The 22248-nt window shown below is 40.7% G+C and overlaps 1 protein-coding gene across 3 annotated transcripts; it reads right to left on the bottom strand.

The window, feature by feature from the left end:
* Window positions 1–109: 109 nt before the first annotated feature.
* Window positions 110–22247, bottom strand: LOC140947689 (uncharacterized). Of its 3 annotated transcripts, XR_012166997.1 has the most exons (16): window positions 22114–22247; window positions 21882–21934; window positions 17326–17670; window positions 15396–15551; window positions 14566–14751; window positions 13032–13304; window positions 12376–12510; window positions 10835–10957; window positions 7790–7915; window positions 7022–7144; window positions 5971–6157; window positions 4416–4586; window positions 3579–3785; window positions 2841–2917; window positions 443–1993; window positions 110–320 (listed from the first exon to the last, which is right to left on the bottom strand). XR_012166997.1 is itself a non-coding variant. In XM_073396864.1 (15 exons), the coding sequence occupies exons 1-15, from the start codon at window positions 22149–22151 to the stop codon at window positions 1158–1160; spliced, it is 3036 nt and encodes a 1011-aa protein (XP_073252965.1). In that variant the 5' UTR covers window positions 22152–22247; the 3' UTR covers window positions 379–1157. The 3 variants fall into 3 exon arrangements, 2 of the variants coding, with proteins under 2 accessions (XP_073252965.1, XP_073252966.1); XM_073396864.1 differs by lacking the exon at window positions 110–320 and having other exon boundaries at window positions 379–1993; XM_073396865.1 differs by lacking the exons at window positions 110–320; window positions 17326–17670 and having other exon boundaries at window positions 380–1993.
* Window position 22248: the final 1 nt, after the last annotated feature.

The raw sequence follows: 22248 nt of genomic DNA, 5'->3' as shown, positions 1-22248 counted from the left end.
TTTTTTCGAATAACCATTTAAGTCAGATATTTTCATTGACAAATGCCCAAAATCACAAAACCTCGATCAGTTGCGTTTGAATGATCACAATTACCGTTTCATTCAAACATTGACTTGATTAATAACTTTATTTCATTTGTTTGATTGCAAGCTGCAGCATTCAAAATAATATGCTTACATACATACAAGAAACAAGGTGATTAAAACAAAATCACAAAACGAATGCAATCGAACCAAAAATTGAATGCATGTCACTCATACGCGTTCAATGGTTAACAAAAGAGAAAATTACACCAGAGGCGAATACATATCCCACTAGCCTCCCACGCAGACGTTCTTAGGGGATCGTCACGCGTTCCTGCCCCACTAACACCACTAGTGGGGCGGGAACGCGTGAAGAACCCCTAAGAACGTCTGCGTGGAAGACTAACATCTCACATGCCTAGTCTTTAAATTCCCAAACTATATCAAGCGTTGTTCTGCCGATTTACTGAGAAAAGCAATTCAATTGAAGGATAAAAAAGAGAGACGCCGCCAAATTAACAAATAAATACATAAAAGGAGTGCTCTAATATTGTAATAGTTTCAGCAAGCGTACGAATAAAGCGTTATTTGCAGAGAAAATGATTTCCGAGTTTACCGCGAGGCAAAAGAAGCCAAAGAAGCGCTCAGGCGCTATAATGATTTTAAAACTACACATAAACTCCAGCGTTGCTCGCTGTTACCTATAAGCGAGGAAAATAAAAACGGAAATCTAAGTAAAGGAAGCCTGCGTTTCTGCGACCACTCTTGTCACGTGACGGAAACGAATCGAGCATGTTATATGAAGAGCTGGGAATTAAGAAAGGGGTGGGCATCTTTGCTAAAACAAAGAGCAGACCAAAAAGTTGTTCGGTTTCTCCAAATTCCTTTTACACAGCAGCAAAAAAGTACACGAGAAAATTGCAAGTCTTTTTTGGAATAACAAAACAAGAGAAAAGCTTACGCCTACATGTATCTTTATCCATCCATTAAGTTCGGGCTCCCCGACTACTTTTTTCGAGAAAATGCAGTCATATCAGTCTATAAGCTGTATATACTACATCGAATGATTGGCACTAATGAAAGCAAAGCTCTGTTCCTTAGTCAGTATTTGAAAGTCCTTCGCTGTTGAGTCCCTATTTAGTATTCCCCTTGTGGCTCTTGCCTTTGAACTTGATCCACTTCAAGTTTCTCCCAACACTGGTGTATGCAGTATAACGGTAGTTGCTATGGCAGCCATGCAGAAATTCTTTCAAGCCCCAGCTCATGACTCCACCTAGTACCCACTTTGTAGGGTGTTGGCCACGGCTAGCGACCGAGAACATTAATGGAGAACCACTGTCACCAATACAGGTCTTGTCCTGCTGTTCCTTGTAACCAGCGCATATCATGCTGTTGACCTCGAAGCTCATGTTGGCCCACTTGCAATGAGATCGATGTACTACCGATACAGCTGCCTCGTGCAGAGAGCTTTTGACTCGGTGATTTACATCCTTACCCCACCCAACTACAACACCGATGGAGTTTCCCGGTTGTAAAATGCTGTGAACCTCCGTTCTAGTCGGCATACAGATTGGGCTTATTTTGGAGGTGAATTTCACTGGTTTGGCCAAACGAACCAGCGCGATGTTTCCTGACAGCTTCTTGGGATCAAAATCTTTGTGGATTACTATTTCGGACACTTGATGAAGTACTGGTTGGTGATTGGATGACCCTCGTTTAAATGCTCCAAGTTCAACCTTGATGTGAGGTGCAGGGATTGGAGCAAATTTTGAGCCAGAGGGTCCAAGCGCCAGGTAAAGGCAACGAGCAGCGGTTATGAGCCATTCCTTGTCTATCAAGGTTGCCATGCAGCCTTCGATATCTCCAAAGATACTGAAATGAAGAAGTGCTGTCCAGGGCCAGGTGGGGCTTGTCTGTGGACGCCATTTTCCCGAGACTGTTTTGCTTTCTCGAGGTGCAATGCCACACTCTGCAATCATAAAAAAAGTCAAGGTTGTTTTTCCTTTAGAATTCTGAAGTTAACTGCCCACTGCACGTATGACCGAAATAGCAATTCTCAGGGGAATTTAAATAGCTGCTTCTTTCGACTTGCCATTACTTTTTTTTAAGACGATAAGAGCCGTGGCTTGCTTTCGTTCAGCTCTTTATGATTTTTAAAATAATGCTCGCCAAGGCAAAATGGTGAGTGAAAGCCTCGGCCGAATGGAATTTAAAGGGGCTGTGTCACGGCAGCCCAGTTCATTTTGTTTAATTTTGCCAATTACTCGCCCTCAATCGCAATGGAATTTAAAGTAAGTAAGAAATTACATGTAAATGACAAAATCAGAGATCCGAGACAAACAAATATGTCTCCTGAGCATTATTTTGGAAGTTGCAAGCGGCAGGGGTCAACTTTGAAAAACTGTTAGGCTGAACAGTTTTCAAAAATCCTAATTTCAATCCGTTTCAATCTTCTTCAGTTTTGCCCATCCGTGACATCTGTTGTATCTGTTATGTTATTTTAACCTTCTTTTAAAGTTTTAAGCGGTTATTTTTACGTTTCTCTTAATTTAGCCACGGGCATTTTATAATTTCCTAATTTGGCTGAATTTCGTGACACAGCTCCTTAAAGGTAATGAGCCGCCACAAATTCGCACGAATTACAGGAGACTTGACGGAGAAATAAACAAAACATCGCAGACTAAACTAGCTGATGTACATCCATATGTCACAAGAGAAGATTTTACGGCCAAGTCTCGTCTTGGAATACTGTAAATTTACTAAATTTACATAAATGAAATCCTAAAGTCAGTGTTCGTGACGTAACGAGTTCTTACCTTGAATGTGTTTCTTTTTGCTGCAAGAGTGGCCATCAATGGAGAGAAAAAATCCGTCCTGACATGAACAAGTATAACTAAATGTGAAAAAAAGAGACGCACATTGTTCAATGCTCAGGTTTCAGCCTATTCCCAAAACTCCATGCGTTTAGTAGCCTGAGAAAACAGCCGACATTCCGCAACGCCAGCAACGGTTTCCCCGCGAAATGACGTCTGAGGGACGAGCGCAGAAATTCTATTCTATTGACACGTCACTGCCCTGAACTAGGTTTTACTTCTGATTGGTTAAAATTATAGAGGAGCGTCACCTCATGGCCTGGTGAAGACAATCAGTAAGCAGCCGTAACCTCGCAATCTCAGTACATCCCAATTGACTACACCGACATTTAGTTATAGCTGATCCATCTATGATTTGTGTGGATCCAAATTTTAAACAATTAGTGGCTGGGGTTTTTGTGATACCGGGAATAATCAGGGTCGACTGATAGCACTTACCGAGACCTTTATTATTTAGGATATAACAAAAAAAAGGAACCGAATTGATATTGTTCGTAGAAATTATGCATTGCTCTTGCAACCCACAGACTAGTCAGTTATCTGAACTAACTAATCTGTAGGCTCCGCTGATTCCTTAAAGTAACCGTAGGCTCTTAGCCAGAAAGAAGACAGATAATGAGTATAATGTATAACAATTAATATTAATTGTCCTGGAATGCAAGCCTTCTGATAATCAGGTACCTTCCATTGGTATTGGTGCAGTTGTGCTGGCAATTATCAGCACCTATTGCGCATTCGTCGATATCAAGACATCGCTTCTCATGCCTCAGCTTGTAGCCATCTCTACAGCTACACTTGTATGATCCTGGCGTGTTCTCGCATATCTGATCGCAGTCCCCTTTGTGGTTATTCGTTGCGCATTCGTTTATATCTACGCAAGCGTTGGTCCTGCAGAATACAGTAAAAGGACTATCAATTGTTAAATGTCATCTGAAGTACCTCTAATGCAGTGATGACCATACAGCATTAATATGTTCATTCCGTTTAACATAATAAATTGGGCTGCGAAACTGCCCTGGGTACCGGAGGATTTTTCTCGAGTGCTACGAGATGCTTCTTACTCGGCTGCAGTCCGACACATTCATCTTCGGCCGAAGGCCGATGCCACGAACGGGGATGACTTGACAGAACCCCGGCTTGATACATAAAACTCAAGACTGGTATTTCTCCTCAGTGGGAGAGTTCCTATAGTTGTGGTTGTACAAAACCAAAAGCACTCTCGGACTCTGCACAGTTGTTCCAGTTACTATTCCTGACATCATACCTTCTCCAAGACCCCATGAGAAAGTCACACTCGCCTGGGCTAGGAGAACGTTATGCGACTACCTGGGTCTAACGACATGACCAAATCCTCTACTGTCGCTTTTCATTGTCATCACTACTTTATATAGTCGACAGTGGTTTTAACGTATGATATCCTGTCGATGATACTACGTACTTCGCCTTGTAAGTACGTAGTTCTGACATACTAGCTAACTGTAGCGAGCCACCATTGATCAAGTGTACAAGTAAACTTACGTCGGATCAAGTTTGTATCCAGGCAGACATTCGCATTGATAAGTACCATATCTATTGACGCACTTATGCTTTCCACAGCCACCATTGTTGGTTGCGCATTCGTCGATGTCAATGCATTGTGTCTTGTTTTCGTTGGTTGTGAAACCATCATCGTTACATAGGCATTTGTAGCTGAATGAAAAACAAGGAAAAATTATAAATCATAAGTGTAGGCATTCTGACACTGATAGCCCCTTAAAAGGCTTCCTGAGTTTTTGTGTATAACTGAATAATTCAAACCGTCACGAGAAGGCGCGCCGTATTATAGCCCCACAGTACGAAATTATGTATAGCTATTCCAGGTTCTGCAGCTCGTTCCTTTCCACAAGAAAACCGAAAGAGAAGGCATGTTTAAACCAACGTCTGATAATTTCGTTTGTGCATAATAACTGTATTTGTGCTTTAAAGGGAATCTTAATAGCGAGCTTAAGCAAAGGCGTTTTTGAGACACGTGCGTCAACCGGAAGTGAGGACTTTTCCCATTTATTATACTATTACATGAGAAGTTTCTGCAATTTGACTGGCTTAGAGCCGTGTTATTTCAGCTTAATTTGAAATCCCTACATGTGAAAATTACAAACCTTTTACGGGTAGTAGTATAAACAAATAATAGCATGATTTGTACTTGATATTTGGCACAAATACCACTCATGATATTTCAAAATTGTCTCAAATTTCACTCGCCTAACGGCTCGTGAAATTACGTATAACAATTTGGAAATATCACTCGTGGTATTTATGCCAAATATCACTACAAATCACGCTATTACCTATACATATGCCTTGACGCTATAAAATTTGTATTGCTTAGTTGGTTTACACTTGTAGAGACGATTTGACTGAAAATGTTAGCAAAACCACTGCTACGGAATGTAAAAAGTCCACTTTCTGTTGACGTGCGTCGCTCAAAACGCCTTTGCTTAAGTTCCCTCTCTTGTTTTTAATAAGGACACTCATATTCGCACTTATAGGGGCTGTACATGTGTCACGGCGCTGGCTTGGTCATTTTGCCAATAATGATTCATCACGCGCTATGAAACTTAACATTGGAGAAGAAACAATTACTTGTAAATAAAAATGCATTATATCAAACGTTACAAACAACAACAATGAACTTTGAAAAACTGTTGGGCTAACAAGTTACAAGTTACAAAAACTTACAACATTTGCAGTCCGTTTTAATCATTTTAAAGTTTGTCCATCCCTGCCTTCTTTTGTAATTCGTGTGTTACTTGTACCTTCTTTTAATGTTTGGAGTCGTTATTTTTATGTTTCACTCAATTTGGTAGACTTTCAAAAATTAATAGGGCGCGGGACGAAGGTTGACCTCTCGCGTCTTCGTCGCTTGGTCGGCCGCTTCGCGGCTTAAAAAGGCTCACTCCGCTCGTCAAGAGGTCGACTTGTAGCAAGTCTATCAATTTGGTGGCAGTTCCTACTGTTAGAATTTTGATAAATTTCGTTTCACATCTCCGTTAAGAAACAAAACTTGATACACTGGTTTGAAATGTCTATTTACCTTCCTAGTGTGTTGACGCAGTCAAAACACGAAGGCATGCCTTCCATACACTCGTCAATATCCATGCATGTATAGGTATCCATCATGTCTTGAAGGTATCCATCGCGGCATGTGCAAATGTAGCTACCCAGAGTATTTTGGCAGTCCTGCTCGCATCCACCATTATCACTTTCACATTCATTGATATCTATTCAAATACAGAATTGAAGAGGAAACTATGATGACGGGAATAAGTGATGTTATTGATCTTTTTTAGCTTGTATGTTTCGCTGTCCCATTTCAGACCAAGTGATGTTACCCCAGAGAAATCTGTATTTTTATACCTCGTCCTGTCCACGTGCAAATGATTCGCAGCGCAAGATTAAAGAAGGAGGCCCGGCAAAGAAGGCAGAAGGCTGGACTAGCAATCTGGAAGCCTCCCCCCTCACCTCTCGTTCCACCACCATCACCCTCTTAATCTCCTTCTCACCCACTGGGGAGGAAATTAAGACGGAATCCACCAGGAAAAAGAGTAATTTCAGGTTTTAGTCGACAAAAACCTTGTACCAGAATAATTCAAAGCCTATTGCATTCTTTTTTACATTTTTCAAGGGCTAAAGATGTAATTAGTTATCTGTAATAACACCAAGGAAAATTTCTTATGGGAGCCCGAGAAAATAAATGTCAAATTTCACAAAATTACATCTTACACATGAAATTTTCAGAATTTTACCTGTGTTTTCACAATTCCCGTGAAATTTGACATTTGGCATTCATTTTCTCGGACTCCCTTGAGAAATTTTCTTTGGTGTTATTTCAGTTACAGATGACTAATTACATCTTTAGCCCTTGAAAAATGCAAAAAAAATGCAATATTCTTTAAATTATTCGGTACAAGGTTTTTGTCCACTGAACGTTAAAACTGCTCAGTTTCCTGGTGGATTCCGTCTTAAGTTGTTTAGTTTGTTCTCGGAGAAAAACCTGCAAAAGCTTCTTGGAGAGTGACTCCCCCTCTTTCCCTCTGTATGCCTGAGGGTTGGCTAATATGCTAATAAAAGAAGTTTTAACCTACCTTCACATGTCGCACTATCGTTTTGCAACCTGTAACCAACTGGGCACTGGCAGAAAAAACTTCCAGCAGTATTGACACATGTGTCCGCGCATCCGCCATTATTGTTGTCACATTCATTTACATCTAAATTTGGAGGGAAACGTAGCAACTAGAGTTCAAAGCTAAATGAAGCCATCGCAGAAAGTGAGGGCGTTGGTTTAAACCCTGGAGGGACCAACACCTAATGGCCCTTAAATAACTGAGGGGAAAGTGCCGCCTTGAAGGACGTCGGTAAACGGTTTGACTCCCTAGTATTCTCGGATAAAGGCAATAAGCCGTAGGCCCCGTTTTACAACCCTAGCCTAGCAAAAATAATGAACTCCTTGGGACGTTAAAGAACCTACACAGTGTTCCTAAAGAGTAGGGCACGTAGTCCCCAGTGTGGTGGTCTATCTGAAATACACACTCACATTAGGGGGCATTCATAAATCTTTAATTCGTTAATATTATTGTAAACTATACCATAAGCAGTCTGGCCGATAGATGGGTGAATAGTGTAAAGGGGTTAGACATATGAACGACTTTCACTCAGTCTTTGAAGCGTATCTATCAAAGAAAAATTAAATTCTATGGATTTCATCAATCAAACTATCTATACAGCATTTTCTATGGTCATAAGAAAAGAAAGCAAGCTGTGCTGTGGAAATTCGGTTGGCAAGGTCTCTCTTAAGTCACAACATTCCTTTACAGACCATTTATCGGACGTTATTTTTTCTTCAAGTATCTTACCCCGACATTTCTTCCGGTTACTTCCTGTAAATTCAAACCCAGGATCACAATTGCAGTAAAAGCTGCCAGCGGTATTGATACAGTGATGGTTGCATCCGCCATTGCCGCTTTGACACTCGTTTATGTCTGAGAAAAGGAAGCACATCAGAGGCCACAAAATGGATGAGAACTGACGGCAGTAAAACCTAAGCAATAGTTATTACTGTGTGGTGAAGCACAAAGAGAATAATAACAATGTAAGGAGCTACTGGGAATCAGGCATTGAAGTAAATACAAGCTTGTTTTTGTCTGTACTTCTGATTGGTCAAGACAGAAATCACAGCGTTGGCAAATTAGTTGCAACACTCAACTACAATCCAGTGTCAGGTAAGTCGAGAGTCCCGCGAGCTCTACATTCACGACGACGACCGTAATGTCCGTTCTCTGGCGCCTACGTTAGGTAGTGAAATAAAACCTGAACCACACCCAGATTGTTTTCCTTTAGGGTCTTAATTATAATTACAGTGCCGTAGCAAGGTTAGATTTATTAGGAAGGGGGGCGGGGGGCAATCACGAGCGCCGAAGGCGCCGCTGCTAGGTGCTAGGGGGTGTCCGGGGGCACACACCTCCAGAAGATTTTGAAATCTAGGGTCTCTGAAATAGCATTTTTAGCCTTTCGAGAGCATTAATTTCCCATTTAAGAAGTATACCTTGTTTAATACCCGCTCAATTTTTCTTTGTTGAAGCCATAAATAAATAATTTTCAGGCTTTATCGAACTGAAATGAACACTTTTAACCGAGGAGCAGCGTGAAGGGCGTGGCCGCTGACCAAATAAAACGTGCCTGTGTACTGTCGCAATTTGTAATAATCATCGCACTTTGTAATACCTGTCGCAATTTGTAATAAACCGTGTCGCACTTTGTAATAAAAAAGCTGTCGCAATTTGTAATAACAGTCCATCGCACTTTGTAATAAACTAAGCTGTCGCAATTTGTAATAATTCCATCGCACTTTGTAATAACTTTTTGAGAGTGATTCAAATTACCTCGTCAACATAAATATAATGCCAAAATATGCATGGTACTTCGTAAACAAAGATGATGTCGTCTGCTAGCACGTAACATCTCTGTAACCTTTTCTTTGGTCAAACGTGCATGTCTTCCGCTATAACTTTTTCTGCATTGATTAATCACGTGACCAACTAGAAACGCTTTATGAAAGACATGAAACTTCCTGTGACATATCATCAAAAGATATGAATCATGTTTAAATTAAAAAATATTTAAATAACAAAAGCAACATTTAACAAAAGAAAATTCATGAATAACCTGGCATTCGTTGTTCAAATCCATGCCTGCTTGCCACGTGACACGTGAAGTCTTTGGTGGGGGGGGATAATCCTATATATGGATGGGCTAGATAGGTAAGTACCGCCTGATAGGGTATGGTTTTTGAGGATCTCGAGCCTTTAATACGTATCATTTTTTACGTTGTTGGCCTTGTGTCTTTGGTTTGATCCTTAGATAGGGTAACTCAAGTAGTAATGGATGGTTTATTCCGTCCTTTCCATTTTGTGGAAAAACAGTAATCCAGAACACGCTTGGAAGAATTGCAAGGTCTTACGAGTTGTTTATACTCAGGGAAGGATAATTTTCTACTATCCCCATGGTATATGTGTTAGAGGACTCCTTATAGAAAACAATTGTTTTAATATGGAATGAGTACTCCTTTTGTTCCTATATGGGACCAAATCAAGTGAGAATAATGGACCAAATGGCCAGCCGGCTCAGTGTAAGACCCCAAGTGAGTGTTATAAAAACAGGTACATACGAAGGTATCGGCCAGCGACTAACTGGATTTTGTGTTTAGGTTTCTGTTGTGGTTCGACGGTTTGCGACTGGTGAGGTGCTTTTTTTTCATTTGCACTAAACATTTTGAATCTTTCCAGGCCTCGTTTGATTTAGTTGGCCAAAATATGCATATGGAAGCCACTATTACTTCTTTAAGATTGCGCGTTAGACAAGGACGGTGCACCCACCACGTGTTGTGTCGACCTGTTATAAGATCTAACAAGGAAAGCTTGAACTCTCCTGGTGTCCTTATTCGAATGATGTAGGATGGATGTTACGATTTGCGGAAATTAAATGCTTTTTAATGATGGCTCGTTTGTGTCTAGTGTGTCTAGCTCTGTCTAGATCCTGTACTCTGGTAATGCTCTGTCCAGAGGTGCATCCCCGTATTGGCCATATAAGGAAGTACACCCGCCGGGTAACCATTGAATGCAAGCCACCTAGTACAATAGCAAGTTTTAAGAATACAGCATTTCGTAAAAAAGATAACTAATCAACATTAATCTAAAAAAAATGTTTAGGACTGTGAATAAAGTTAAGTGTTTGAATGAGCGGAGTTGTTACGTGCTAGCACGTGCTAGCATCGTCTTTGTTTATGAAGTACCATGCATATTTTGGCGTTATATTAATGTTGACGAAGTAAGTTTAATTACTCTCAAAAAGTTATTACAAAGTGCGATGGAATTATTACAAATTGCGACAGCTTAGTTTATTACAAAGTGCGATGGACAGTTGTTACAAATTGCGACAGCTTTTTTATTACAAAGTGCGACACGTTTTATTACAAATTGCGACAGGTATTACAAAGTGCGATGGATTTATAACAAATTGCGACAGGTATTACAAAGTGCGATGATTATTACAAATTGCGACAGTACAGCCTGTCAATTTTCTTTTTTTTTGAAGGGGGGGGGGGCGGGGAGGCCCTCCCCATGCTACGGCACTGAATTATTAAACAAGAGTCCTCGTCTCTCTCACGACTGGTGTAGTTATGATTAAATTTCGACCCTGCTCGCCATAGAGCGTCCAGTAGCTCCGTGGCTAGAGTGTCCGAACTAGAACTCAGAGGGTCGTGAGTTTGATTCTCACCTGGAGCTCGGAATTTTTCTGAGCTTTCTAGTGTTAGAAATCTCCTTGAAATTATACCGCACCCCCTTAGGGGATTTCGGTAGCTTGATAGAATGCATTGAGGTTTTTCCGTTATCATTGCCCACCTTCACATTTGACCTTGTCAACGTTGAGAAAATATCCTTTATTACAAGCACACTGGTGACTACCATTTGTATTTATACAGCTGTGTTGACAGCCGCCATTGTTGGTTTGGCATTCATCGATGTCTGCAAGAGAAAGACAAGACTGACAAACTGATTCTTTTCTAGTGCACCAAACTTGTGGAAAAGCTTACTTGTATGACTACGTGAAGCCTTGGTTTCGACACATTTAAAGAAAAAAGCCGAGCCCTGTTTGTTTGTTGTTGTTGTTGTTGTTTGATTGGTAGTTTTACAGAATAGTTGTAATATTGTCACGACGTCACGGAAAAGCAGCCCAACCTGTTTGTCAAGCCGAGACCGCACGTGACCTAAAAAAGGTCTTTGTCCTCACGCAAATGAACTTAGACTATGTCGCTGATTACAAGAGCCAGGTTACGTTGGCTTGTTTTATCGCGTGCCCTTTATGCCGAGCGAGTCAAGTTGTTGGTTTGATTCGCCGGGCTGGCCAGCCGATATCGGGATCCCTAACCCGGGCTGGATCGGTTGTCATGTAATCAGAAAGTTGATTTTCGCTGTCTAACATAGTTAGAAGAGGAGACTGGTTAAGAATCCGGCAAACATCAAAGTTGAAAACAACGGTATTCTAGTTTATGTTGGAAGCTCCCTGACCGTGCACAATTGTAACTGAATAAATTAATGCAATATTTCTTCTGGTTAGTACGTTCAAAATAAAGAAATGCTATTGAACGTTGTGCACGGTCAGGTCCAAAAAAGCTAACAAGAACATATAACAAAATAGTCTGACGAGTTTCGGAACCATTCCACTTTAATAACTATGGCCAGAAGAAGCCAAAATCAAAATTCGACAAAATTTCCAAATTTCACTTTGTGAAATACAGAAAACAAACTGAACACTGTAGTGCTAAGCTTACGTTTGGCCAAAGAGGTTTCATTTCCATGGTAACAGCATAGAATTTTGCCCAAAGACTCAAACGTTAGAATCGCCTTACAACATTGTCCACTCTGAAAGGGGTAATTAGCGGGCCGGCTGCCCCTCCTGGGGCCCGTTTCTTGAAAGACCCGGTAACTTTTCGGGCCCGAAATCAAATATTCCAATCGAAATATAAAGAATAAGAGCGCGGGTCCTGGCTAGAAAACTATTCCATTTTGTTTCATGAACTGATGGTTTTGTATGTAAACAACAACAGCTTTACGGGCCCGTTAATTATCGGGACTTTCGAGAAACGGGCCCCTGGGCCCAGTTGTTCGAAGGCTGATTAGCGCTTAACCCGAGGTTAAATTTAACCCGGGTTTCTTTTTCTTATGTTCAAAAGCTTTTTCTCGGATAATTTTCTCCGATATTTTAGAGCTTCCAATCATCAACTTGTAGACAAAAGCATTAAAACTGAAATGATTTTTACGCTTTCAAATCTTAATTCAAATCTCGCACTAACCCTGGGTTATCTTAACCCAGCTTTGAACAACTCGGCCCTGGCCCCTATATTTTCAGTCCCCGTGTAAACGAAACAATCCTTAATCCTCACCAAAACAGCTTATACCGTCCGCCTGTAGCGTGTAACCTCGCTTGCACGAGCACTGGATGTTTTTCCTGTCGCCAACATAGAGCTCGGTACATTTGTGATCACATCCTCCGTTGTTAACAGAGCAGTTGAAGGTCACTGAGACAAGAAATTAAGGGTTATCGTTTGGCAATTAACAGACGAGGCGAAGTATAATATTAAGGATTACGCAGTTTGGGGAGGGTCTTTATTATTCAAAATATCCCCCAACTTAAGAAAATATTGTTACCTAACCTTTCTGTTATTTCTGGTCGCATTACGTTTGAAATCAATCTTTTTTTTTTTCAGCTGTGCGAAAGTGGCTGTTTTTTAAAAGCGGCTTCTGCGGTACCTTTTTCTATCAATTATCTTTAAAGTGAGTCACTTTTAACTGATATCTGCAAACATCTTCGAAATTTGGTCAACTCTTACTATTTATGGAGAATAATCGCGGGGTACTAGCAAATCAGAATAGAAGAAAAATTTTGACTGAATAATAATAATAAACCTCTGTAAACAGACTGGCCTACAGTAGGGAATGTAAAAGTGTCAGCAATTAGCAGTTCGCTCTTAAACGAACTGACACTTAAATACAGTATTTTTTGTTGTCGTTGTTTATTTAATAATTTATTTGTTATTACCTGAAGGAGGGCCGTCGCAATTCAGCTCGTCCGTGCCATCTTCACAGTCATCTTCACCATCACATTTCCAAAGGTTATCGACGCACTTCCCATTGGCGCATCTCAACTCATCGCTGCGACAGGAACAGTTTTTCTCGTCTGCCCCATCTCCACAGTCGTCGTTACGGTCGCAAACCATAACGCTATCGATACATCTGCCGTTTGTGCAGTGGAATTGATCAAATCCACACGAAGGTATTTTCGTTGAGGAGACCGTAGTTGTGGATACCAGACCTTGATCATATAAAATATCAGATGAACTGGTTTAATCGTTATTTTGACCATCTCGCAAGAAGGCTCGATTGACAGCTGCCGTTCTGAAAACCTTCCTCGAACAGACAGTAGGCACCTTACGAAACTACGACGGCGACGGCGACGGCAACGGGAACGTCAAAAAAGCAATAGGTTTAATGAGCAAAACAACAACTTTGCACGTGCGTCACGCTGTTTTGTACATTTGTTTGCCGTCCCTGTTAAGTTTACTTAAGAACTGGAACGTCAAGCCGATAAATTCTACCATCTCTGTCAGAGCTTGGGCGCGGTCCCTTCTCTTCAGCTCCAATCCAAATTCCCTTCTTTTAAGTAACTGAGCCCCTTGGAATAATCGCGAAAAAAGTGAAAGGATGCAGAGTCTATTTTTCAGCGAAGTTTTCATGGACGTTGCCGTTGTCGAATCGTAAGGTCCCTAGTCTATCCTCGAGGAGGACAGAAACAGCGACGATAGTCAAGTGTAAAGAACAAAACGGCAGTTTCCTGGTGTTAGCTTGGTGTTGCAAACCGTTCGATCACGGTGTAATATGCTGGACTAAGCAGACACGGGAATATATCTACACCACGGAAAAAGAGTAACTAGTAATAGCTTCAGCAACACCAAGAAACTCCCCAAAACAAGTGTGAACCATCAACCTTTTACACCTGTAGCACTAAGTCTGATAACCAAAACCGTTCAGCCCGGTTAACGATAGTCTGTTTTAAGACAATCAGGTCACGTGAAATTGCCCTTAGAGGCCTTATTAAATTTACAAAGTAGAAACTAAGGATCAAATAAAGTAACGAATGACTGAGAAAATAGCTCCATTTAGCTACCAGTATCCGAAACCAATATGATGTTCGAAATAAATGGTCTTCTTGCCTTATTAGCCAAGAAATCAGAAAGCTAGCTGCTATCATTTCTCTCGGGCACCCTCCCCATTGGATCTGCACTCAACCTTTAATTTAAGCCCCAATATCGACATACAAATTCTCCTGACTGAACTCCATAATTATATCTCCTTAAAGAATAAGTGTAGAGAATTTGATAATAGATCGAAGCATTTTCCCTTTGGTGATCATTTTATAAATTCTCATGACCTCTGCACATGACAATTTATGGATATTGTAAGAGCAAGATTGATGTTGGTCACTCTTGGCAATTTAAGGTATACTGCTTATCATAGGGAACCGCTGGGAACGTTTTCTACTTTGGACTTAGAAAAACTTAGTTGTCATTACTCACTATCTGCTGTATAGGCAAGCTGGAAGCCCTTATTGTTCACTGACGAATCAGAATGAAACCGCAAAAGCATAACGTTGCTTGTTGAATGGAGACTGAACGGTGTATGTTTTCCACAAAACTGTCCAAGAGAATGATTAGTGATTAAAGGCCCATCGTGCGCTTCAACAAAGTCATAGCAGTTCCTTCCTGGAAAAAAGAAAAAGCAAAGTTGTTGCAATAGCATCTGTCACAAAAAGTAGTTTTAGGAAGCTTGCTTTCTAAAAGTGAGCGTAGTTACCTAGCTACCTCGTAGCTACCTACTTATCTACCTACCTATATTTATTTCTTAACTACCCAAACTCCGATCTTCCTACCTACCTACCTACCTACCTACCTACCTACCTACCTACCTACCTACCTACCTACCTACCTACCTACCTACCTACCTATCTACCTACCTATCTACCTACCTACTTACCTATCTACCCAGCTACCTATCTACCTACCTACCTACGTATCTGCCTACCTGCCCACCTACCTACGTACCTATCTACCTACCTGCCCACCTACCTACGTACCTATCTACCTACCTGCCCACCTACCTACGTACCTATCTACCTACCTACCTACTTACCTATCTACCTACCTACCTACCTACCTATCTATCTACCTACCTACCTACTTACCTATCTACCTACCTACCTACCTATCTACCTACCTATTTACCTACCTGCCCACCTACCTACCTACCTATCTACCTACCTGCCCACCTACCTACCTACCTACCTATCTACTTACCTACCTACCTACCTACCTACCTACCTACGTTTTGTACCTTCTCATAAACATACCTCCTTTTTCGAGGTTGAAAACTTTAAACGTCACCCTCACTCTAAACCCAGTGGGTACTATTATTTTAAACAGACAGTTGGCATTGGAGGAGTAGAAGCTTGGATACTTTGGAGAGCTTATAGTTCCATCTCTTCCTTGGTATGTTCCTCCGCAACCTAAACACAAAAAGAGTGACAATAAAATGACTATGAAGAACCCTCCTTCGCAAAAGGCCGCGCCAGCACCCAGTAGAGCGTTTTGTTCTCTTTGCTAGTAGACTGTTTCAGACTTCCAGAAAGTGCGGACGGCGCCATGAGAAGTGAGCATTAAGAAGAAAAGCGAGGAGGGGGTGGGGATTTAGGGCCTAAGGAGAAAAGTCCAGTTCTACTGTTTGCCTTTCAAAGTAGTTAAATGCGGATAACATACGTTCTTAGTTTAAAAGAGAGGGATTCTGGTGAAGTCACCTTCCCTCGCTTCCTATCCGTTTTTTCCACTACCTATCAAGTGATTGGCTAGGAAGAGGAACTATTAAGATTTAAGGAGACCACAGAATTACTGCAGTTTAAGAGCAGGATGATATAATGCGGCAAGAGCGTTTATGTTAACCCTTTAAGCCCCACTATCCACATACAAGTTCTTCAAACTGATCTCTATACATTTCCTTAAAAAATAAGTTGAGAGAACTTGATGGTAGATCAAAGCATTTTCTCTTAAGTGATCATTTTATTAATTCTCATAACCTAATCTCTTTGACCTTGTATGGATATTTTCAGGAGAAAATTAACATTTGTCACTATTGGGACTTAAAGGGTAAAATGTAAAGTAATTTACAAAAAAGTAAGGCATGCAATTTAAAGAAGCCTTAAAATTAACTTAAATTATAGCGAAATTCGTTGTATCACGCTGTGCGTTTTGCAAATTTCGAAGGATTTTTGGGTTTTTCTGTTCCGGCAATCATCTTAGCGGACCTCTTAGGAAACACATGTTAACTTGTTCAAGTTCCAAAGGTCATGGTTTGTGATTCGTGATTGGTGGATTTCGATCCGTTTTGTTTGTTTCGTATTTCAAGGTTCGTTGCTTTGTGATCGTCCTGTTTCGGGCAATAATTGACTAGTTCAGTTTGCTTCGCAGATTTTCCTGATCTTTCTTATTCTTGTCACTTGCAAGAATAAAGCAACGTCTGCCTTCTTCCTTCGACAAAAAATCTACTCACCATCGCGATTTCCTTCGCTATTCTTGAACAGTCTAGAGTCATTCTCAGCCAAGCTTGGCGAGCACGTTGCATTGTGATTTGCATTAACCCCGCCTTCACTAAAATGATTGACGGAACAGAAAAACCCAAAGTCCCTTAGAAGTTTGCAATACGCACAGCGCGATACAACGAATTTCGCTGTAAGTGAGAGCTTCAACGGGATTTCAACCCACATTTTCGCGTCAGTGGAGATTACTGACAAGTTTCTAGAAGAAAATTACCACAGGTGTAGACTTGATAGCATACAATAACAGGCAAAGAAAATTATGCACTTTTACGCAAGAATACCGCGTCGAGGAGAAATCCTGTTCGACAAGTGGCAAAATATTATGTAATTTGTGTAAACTACTATTTTGCCGGTACGGAATGGAGAGCTGGGTTCTAGTGTAGCGCGCGAGGGATCGCGGTTAGGGGGTTTGATTTAGTGACCGTTTAGTTATGCGTGTCATTCTACGGTCGGCCTTGCCGCGTCAACTTGCTTTGTTTAGTTTAGTTTTCGCTGATTCTGTTCTGGGCCTAGCTGACCGACGCACCCATGCTTCCAAGTATTTTGTTTTGTGTGTTCGGTAGTGGAGTGTAGTGGAGGCAAAATCGGAAAGATCAGACCATCCCTTGGTAAGTGCCGACGCCTAAAACGATTATCTTGAGGTTCATCCGAGCACTGTTTCTGAACAACAGCAAAAATCAGTGCGGCTTACCTAAAGTGGTATTATACGATGCGTTAAATCCTCTTTTACCAACAGCACCATCACTGCTAAACCGGATGTAAAGGCGATTACCGCTTGATGTAAGTGTCACTGGTTTTCTCGAGCCACAGTACTTCCCGAGCTTTGACGCCCGGATACTGGATCCGTCATAAATCTCTAACGAGTCACGACGGCAACGAGAACTGCCCTGCAGTTTAAAGTCTTTAAAATCAAGATTTATCTTGTGGTCTGTAGGGGCTTTTATGATCCACGAGCACGTCGTGTTGGCAGGGTAGGAGTTTGGATAGCCAGGGGATTGGAAGGAGTCACTTGCCTTGTTTAAGAAACCTCCGCAACCTGGTGCATGCAAATATATTCTTTCGTTAAACGAGGTTTTATTCAGAAAGTCGATAATTTAATTCTATCAAAGGCTAATAATCAATAAGAAGAAAAGAAGAGGTCCGTTTTAACCTTCGCATTTAGATTTGTTAATGCGCGCAAACACAACGACAGGAACATGTCGGCCTAATCATCGACCACCGCCAAACTCTTCAACCCGGCGCGAGGTTTGGGGCGAATTTTATGATGCTCTCTCAACTAGAAAAGTAAGTTTGACACAGGAGAACGCGTTTTTTGTGTGTGTGTATTTCGCCTCAAACATGGTGTAAAATAAGGCTTCATTCGCAATTGGTTTCATTTCGTAGAATCTGATTGCAACAATCTTTTAAAAAAAGGAAAAGGTAAAGTAAAATTTTGAGAAAGTTTGTTTAATATAGGGGAAGCTCTCGTGAGCTGACTGTAAAAAGGTGTGCGTAACGGGAGCTGTCCGCTTACGGGAATGTAAAAATACAGAGTTTGTATGGGAGTTGAGAAAAACGGGGCTTTGTGAAGGCAGCCGTAGTAGAACTGTCCGCGTACGAGACTGTCCTTTAGGAGAGCTTCCGGTGTATTTGAGTTGTTTAAGTACTCAAACATGATATAAATATCCTGACGGACTCCACACATGCAAATCTATTTTTTAACTAGTAACTTATTGGTATGCTATATCTTTTATGATGACCTATTGTTGTTTTTATTATTAGCACAATTATCGTTTGACTTTTTATGGTTACGCACATTGAAGACTAAGGTTATGTTCACACGGCAATGGCAATGCACAGATTTTAACCGTTCAATATTTTCCTTCTGTTTACATGGAAATGAGGAACCCAGGGATCAATTCTATGAAACTTTTACAAGTGTGATTTACAAGTGTAGCCATTGGTTTAGAGTCTAAAAACAATAGCTACACTCTTATATTACACTTGTAAAAGCTTTAATTTATAAAATTGACCTCAAGTTGAGTTTTAAGATTTTTTATCATCTACCCATATGCAGAGGGCTATTCGTTTTTTAGTAAATTCAAAATGGCATCTCCCAAATAAGTTACCACGCATCCATACATTCACGCCGTTTCCCTACAAAAAATTTAGACGGTTATGGTGACCTAAATTTTGGCGTTCAAATTTTTGGACTGCTAGGCGTCTAAATTTTCGAACGGTTAAGGTAATTCGTCCGGGGCCGTGTGACCGCAGCCGACAACATGTGAACAAAAATATAAACATTTGATTGGTTTAGCGCACAGACTCAAATGTGCGAGGCTTTTGGTTAATTGTTAACAAACCCCAGCCCAACCTCCATTCATTTCAGGGGATACCTCTATTCAGGGGACACTTGCCTTGGCCCCGAGGAGGTCCGCTAAATAGAGGTTTCACTGTATTAAACTTTTGACTGATAAAACGGATGTTTACGAGAACCGTGTTTTAAGGTCAAAGTTAAATCGCTATACTGACATAAACTTTAACCGTCCCTGGAAGGTTACCTGCTGGTGCCTTCAGTTTTCTATAATTATTGGAACAGATTCATTCGACGTTGCGATGAACCTATTTGTGGTTTTTTCGCCTTCGGGTGCGGTGCGTGTACTCTAAGCAAAGTTAGAGCATCGAAAATCAAGTTGAGTTTAAGACGCTTTTGTGACTAGGATATTGTTGTTTTAGGTCAATTCTGCATCGAAATCATCTTGTCTTTTAGCCTTTACCATACAAAAAAAAAATGTTCTTGTAGAGTTATGAAGTAATATATCAAACATGAGACGCAGTGTTTCATCACCAGATGAAACACCGAGAAGAGAGTTGAAAATACGACGCGCAGCGGAGTATTTTTGACGAACTTCGAGGTGTTTCATCTGGTGTTGAAACACTGTGTCGAATGTTTGATATTTCTTCTCAAACAAAATCGTTTTTGAAGGAGAAATTAAGAATGCAAAAATGAGCAGTTTTTCATCCGATATCCAAACACTCATTAAACATTAATTTCCTTTGAATTTTCTTTATAAATTATTAATAAGTTTGAAAAGTAGATATCGAACAATTTCATCACTAGCCATAACGATTTTTGGGGGGTGCTTTTCGCAGGCATAGCATAAAACCACAGGCGGCCCAAACTCACGTTACGAGGAAAGGGTGTAAAGTAATTTTTTATCATAGGTGACGCGTGACCTTTCTGCTAGATGACCTTTCTCCCTTCGTCTTATGAAGGGGGTAACAGTGGTTATGCAATAAAGCCAAAAAACCTGTAAAACGACAAGCAGACACCGAAACACGGTGGAATATATCGCAGGTAAGTCTTTTTCATTTATTTCATTGGAGGAAAAACTAGATTTAACGTTATTTAGCGTTCGCAGATCTCAGCATTTTATTTCTCATAAAAAGTCTCTTATTTTCAACGATCGCCTGTAACGCGACACCGACGCATCCAACAGAAAGGTCACGCCTCACCTATGGTTAGTAAATTTCTTTACACCCTTTCCTGGTAACTTGAGTTTGGGCTGCCTGTGATAAAACTTGAATAAAGTTGGCCCATCTTTTTCAAGTTTCAATCCATGTCGATCCGTTGCAAAAGAAGACAAGAAACAGTTCCAATTTCCAGGGGTAGTATAGTCTTCAATAAAAAACAAATTACCCTTACGTCCATTATTTTTGGAATTCAATTGATGTGAAAGAAGTTTTAGCTTTTAAAAAGATAGAAGACAGCGTGACATAGGTCTTTAGCCCCCTTAAGTTTTATATTTCGATGCGTGATAATAAAAAAAATTAGCTTTTTTTACTTCTTCAATTCATGTATAGATATAGCCTGTGAAAAGACTCCCTCCCCTAAGTAAAAATCGATTTTTACTGAGGGGGTGGTGGGCGAGGGGGGTCTGTACGCAGGCTAGTATAGATATAACACAGCCTGCGTCGCAGACAGTCTAAATCCCTGATATAAAAGGTTCTCCATGTGGGTCTCGAGCGACAAGTTTGGCTTCAACGGAGGCTAGATACTATTACTAACAATGTGCGTAGGTGCACGTAATGACATTTAGTCTCCTTTGCAGCCGTGCGCTTGGGCCAGAGTCGCTAGCCGACGATCTGACATCCGACAAAAAATTTTTGGTTTTTCAGGTGGACAAAAAGTAGCGTGCTGTCTCGCTTCTCGACAACGATTGATAACGAAAGGGTTTACTTGGTGGCAAATTATAGAGCAATTTTTAGGCGCCGGGTAGATTATGCCAGATTACTTAGGATCGCAAAGATACTCACAAAACCTAAACTGAATCCGTGTGAGCAAGAACTAACCATTATAAACGACTGAGTCCTTACTAGCCAATTCGAGTGTCGATTTTGTTGCTATGACACTAAAAAGTCAGACAACGAAAATGAGCCCGCGCTCTTACCCCAAGACCGGACTCAAGAAATCGAGCCAAACTACTTGTGACAGAACTAACATGTGTCCGTGGTCAGAAACAAATTCGCCGGGTCTTTTATACTGAAAATCCCTAGTCCCGGGTTATGAATTCATGGGGTGGTAAAAATATAAATAATTAAAATAATAACTGAATAAAATTCAATTTCCAGTCGCGGTATAAAAGTTGAAATAAAATATAAAACAAATAATTCGAACGTTACGTTCGTTAAAAAAATATCCCCAAGAAGGCAGTAAATGAGAGCACGTCGTTAAACTTCTCTTATTTATGACAGAAATGAAAAGTGCTGTTTTCAAACGGGGGCCGTCCTGCCCGCACTATAGGATCCGCCAACAATCACGTTTCAAAATTAAAATTTTAAGCAGATAATGGTCAATCTGGAAAGATCCCGCTCGATGGGGATTTAGGGAATGGATGCCACTGGCTCTTAATTTTCTCCGTAAAGAACACTTTGACTCCGTAGCAACAATGCTTGGAGGGCAAAAAGAGTTGTTTTTAATGTTCTTGCCTGCCGGGTGGTTTATTTGTTGGGGTCAACTATTGGCCTCGGCGTTCAGAAGCCAAGTTGCTGATACAGTTTACTATCTGTTGCTGGAGAATGCCGTCAAATCGTTGGAGAATCCTACCGCATCGATCGCAAAATTCTTAATTTTTTGAACGGGTTATTTTAAGTATAACTGGTTCGGTATATATAACTTAGACACACGTTTACTTTTCGTTTAGCAAATTGTCATGCAGAGATCGCAGTGATTAGTCATCCACGATCACTGAACAGTACTTTACTTACGTGGTTTTGTTGTTGGGGTAGCCAGTGAGATAGCAAGCAGTGACAACTGCAGCCTGCAAAATAACAAAAATATGTGTAGTAAAGACCACATTTTCATTCGGTAAAGTAAGTAAAACCCGGAGTAAATTAAAATCAAAATTCATCCTCCGTCGCATTTCCTGTCATACTTTTTCATTTTGTTGGTAGCTTTAGAAGGAATTTAAAGAAGAAAACGGAAATGAAAACGCCTTACCCAAGACTGAACACGTAAAAGCTTCCGATTAACTTCATTTCTACGTCCTCAATCGGACAGAAAGCTCAGAAAAAAAGACAAGAAAACGTCCCAAAGCGTGCAATGATGATTTATCTACGAATGGCTATTGTTACG

Source organism: Porites lutea, chromosome 9, assembly GCF_958299795.1.
Source record: "Porites lutea chromosome 9, jaPorLute2.1, whole genome shotgun sequence".
Classification (NCBI taxonomy): Eukaryota; Metazoa; Cnidaria; class Anthozoa; order Scleractinia; family Poritidae; genus Porites; species Porites lutea.
This window is presented reverse-complemented; position numbering and strand designations above follow the sequence as displayed.

Bases quoted from the DNA above. Each gene is read 5' to 3' on its own strand.
- LOC140947689 (XM_073396864.1), bottom strand. From the start codon at position 22,151: ATGAAGTTAATCGGAAGCTTTTACGTGTTCAGTCTTGG. The intron at 14,752-15,395 runs GTATGTTTATGA...TCTTTTTTCCAG, and splicing joins TTTCAACCTCGAAAAAGGAG to GAAGGAACTGCTATGACTTT. The intron at 4,587-5,970 runs GTAAATAGACAT...TTTTTCATTCAG, and splicing joins TGCGTCAACACACTAGGAAG to CTACAAATGCCTATGTAACG.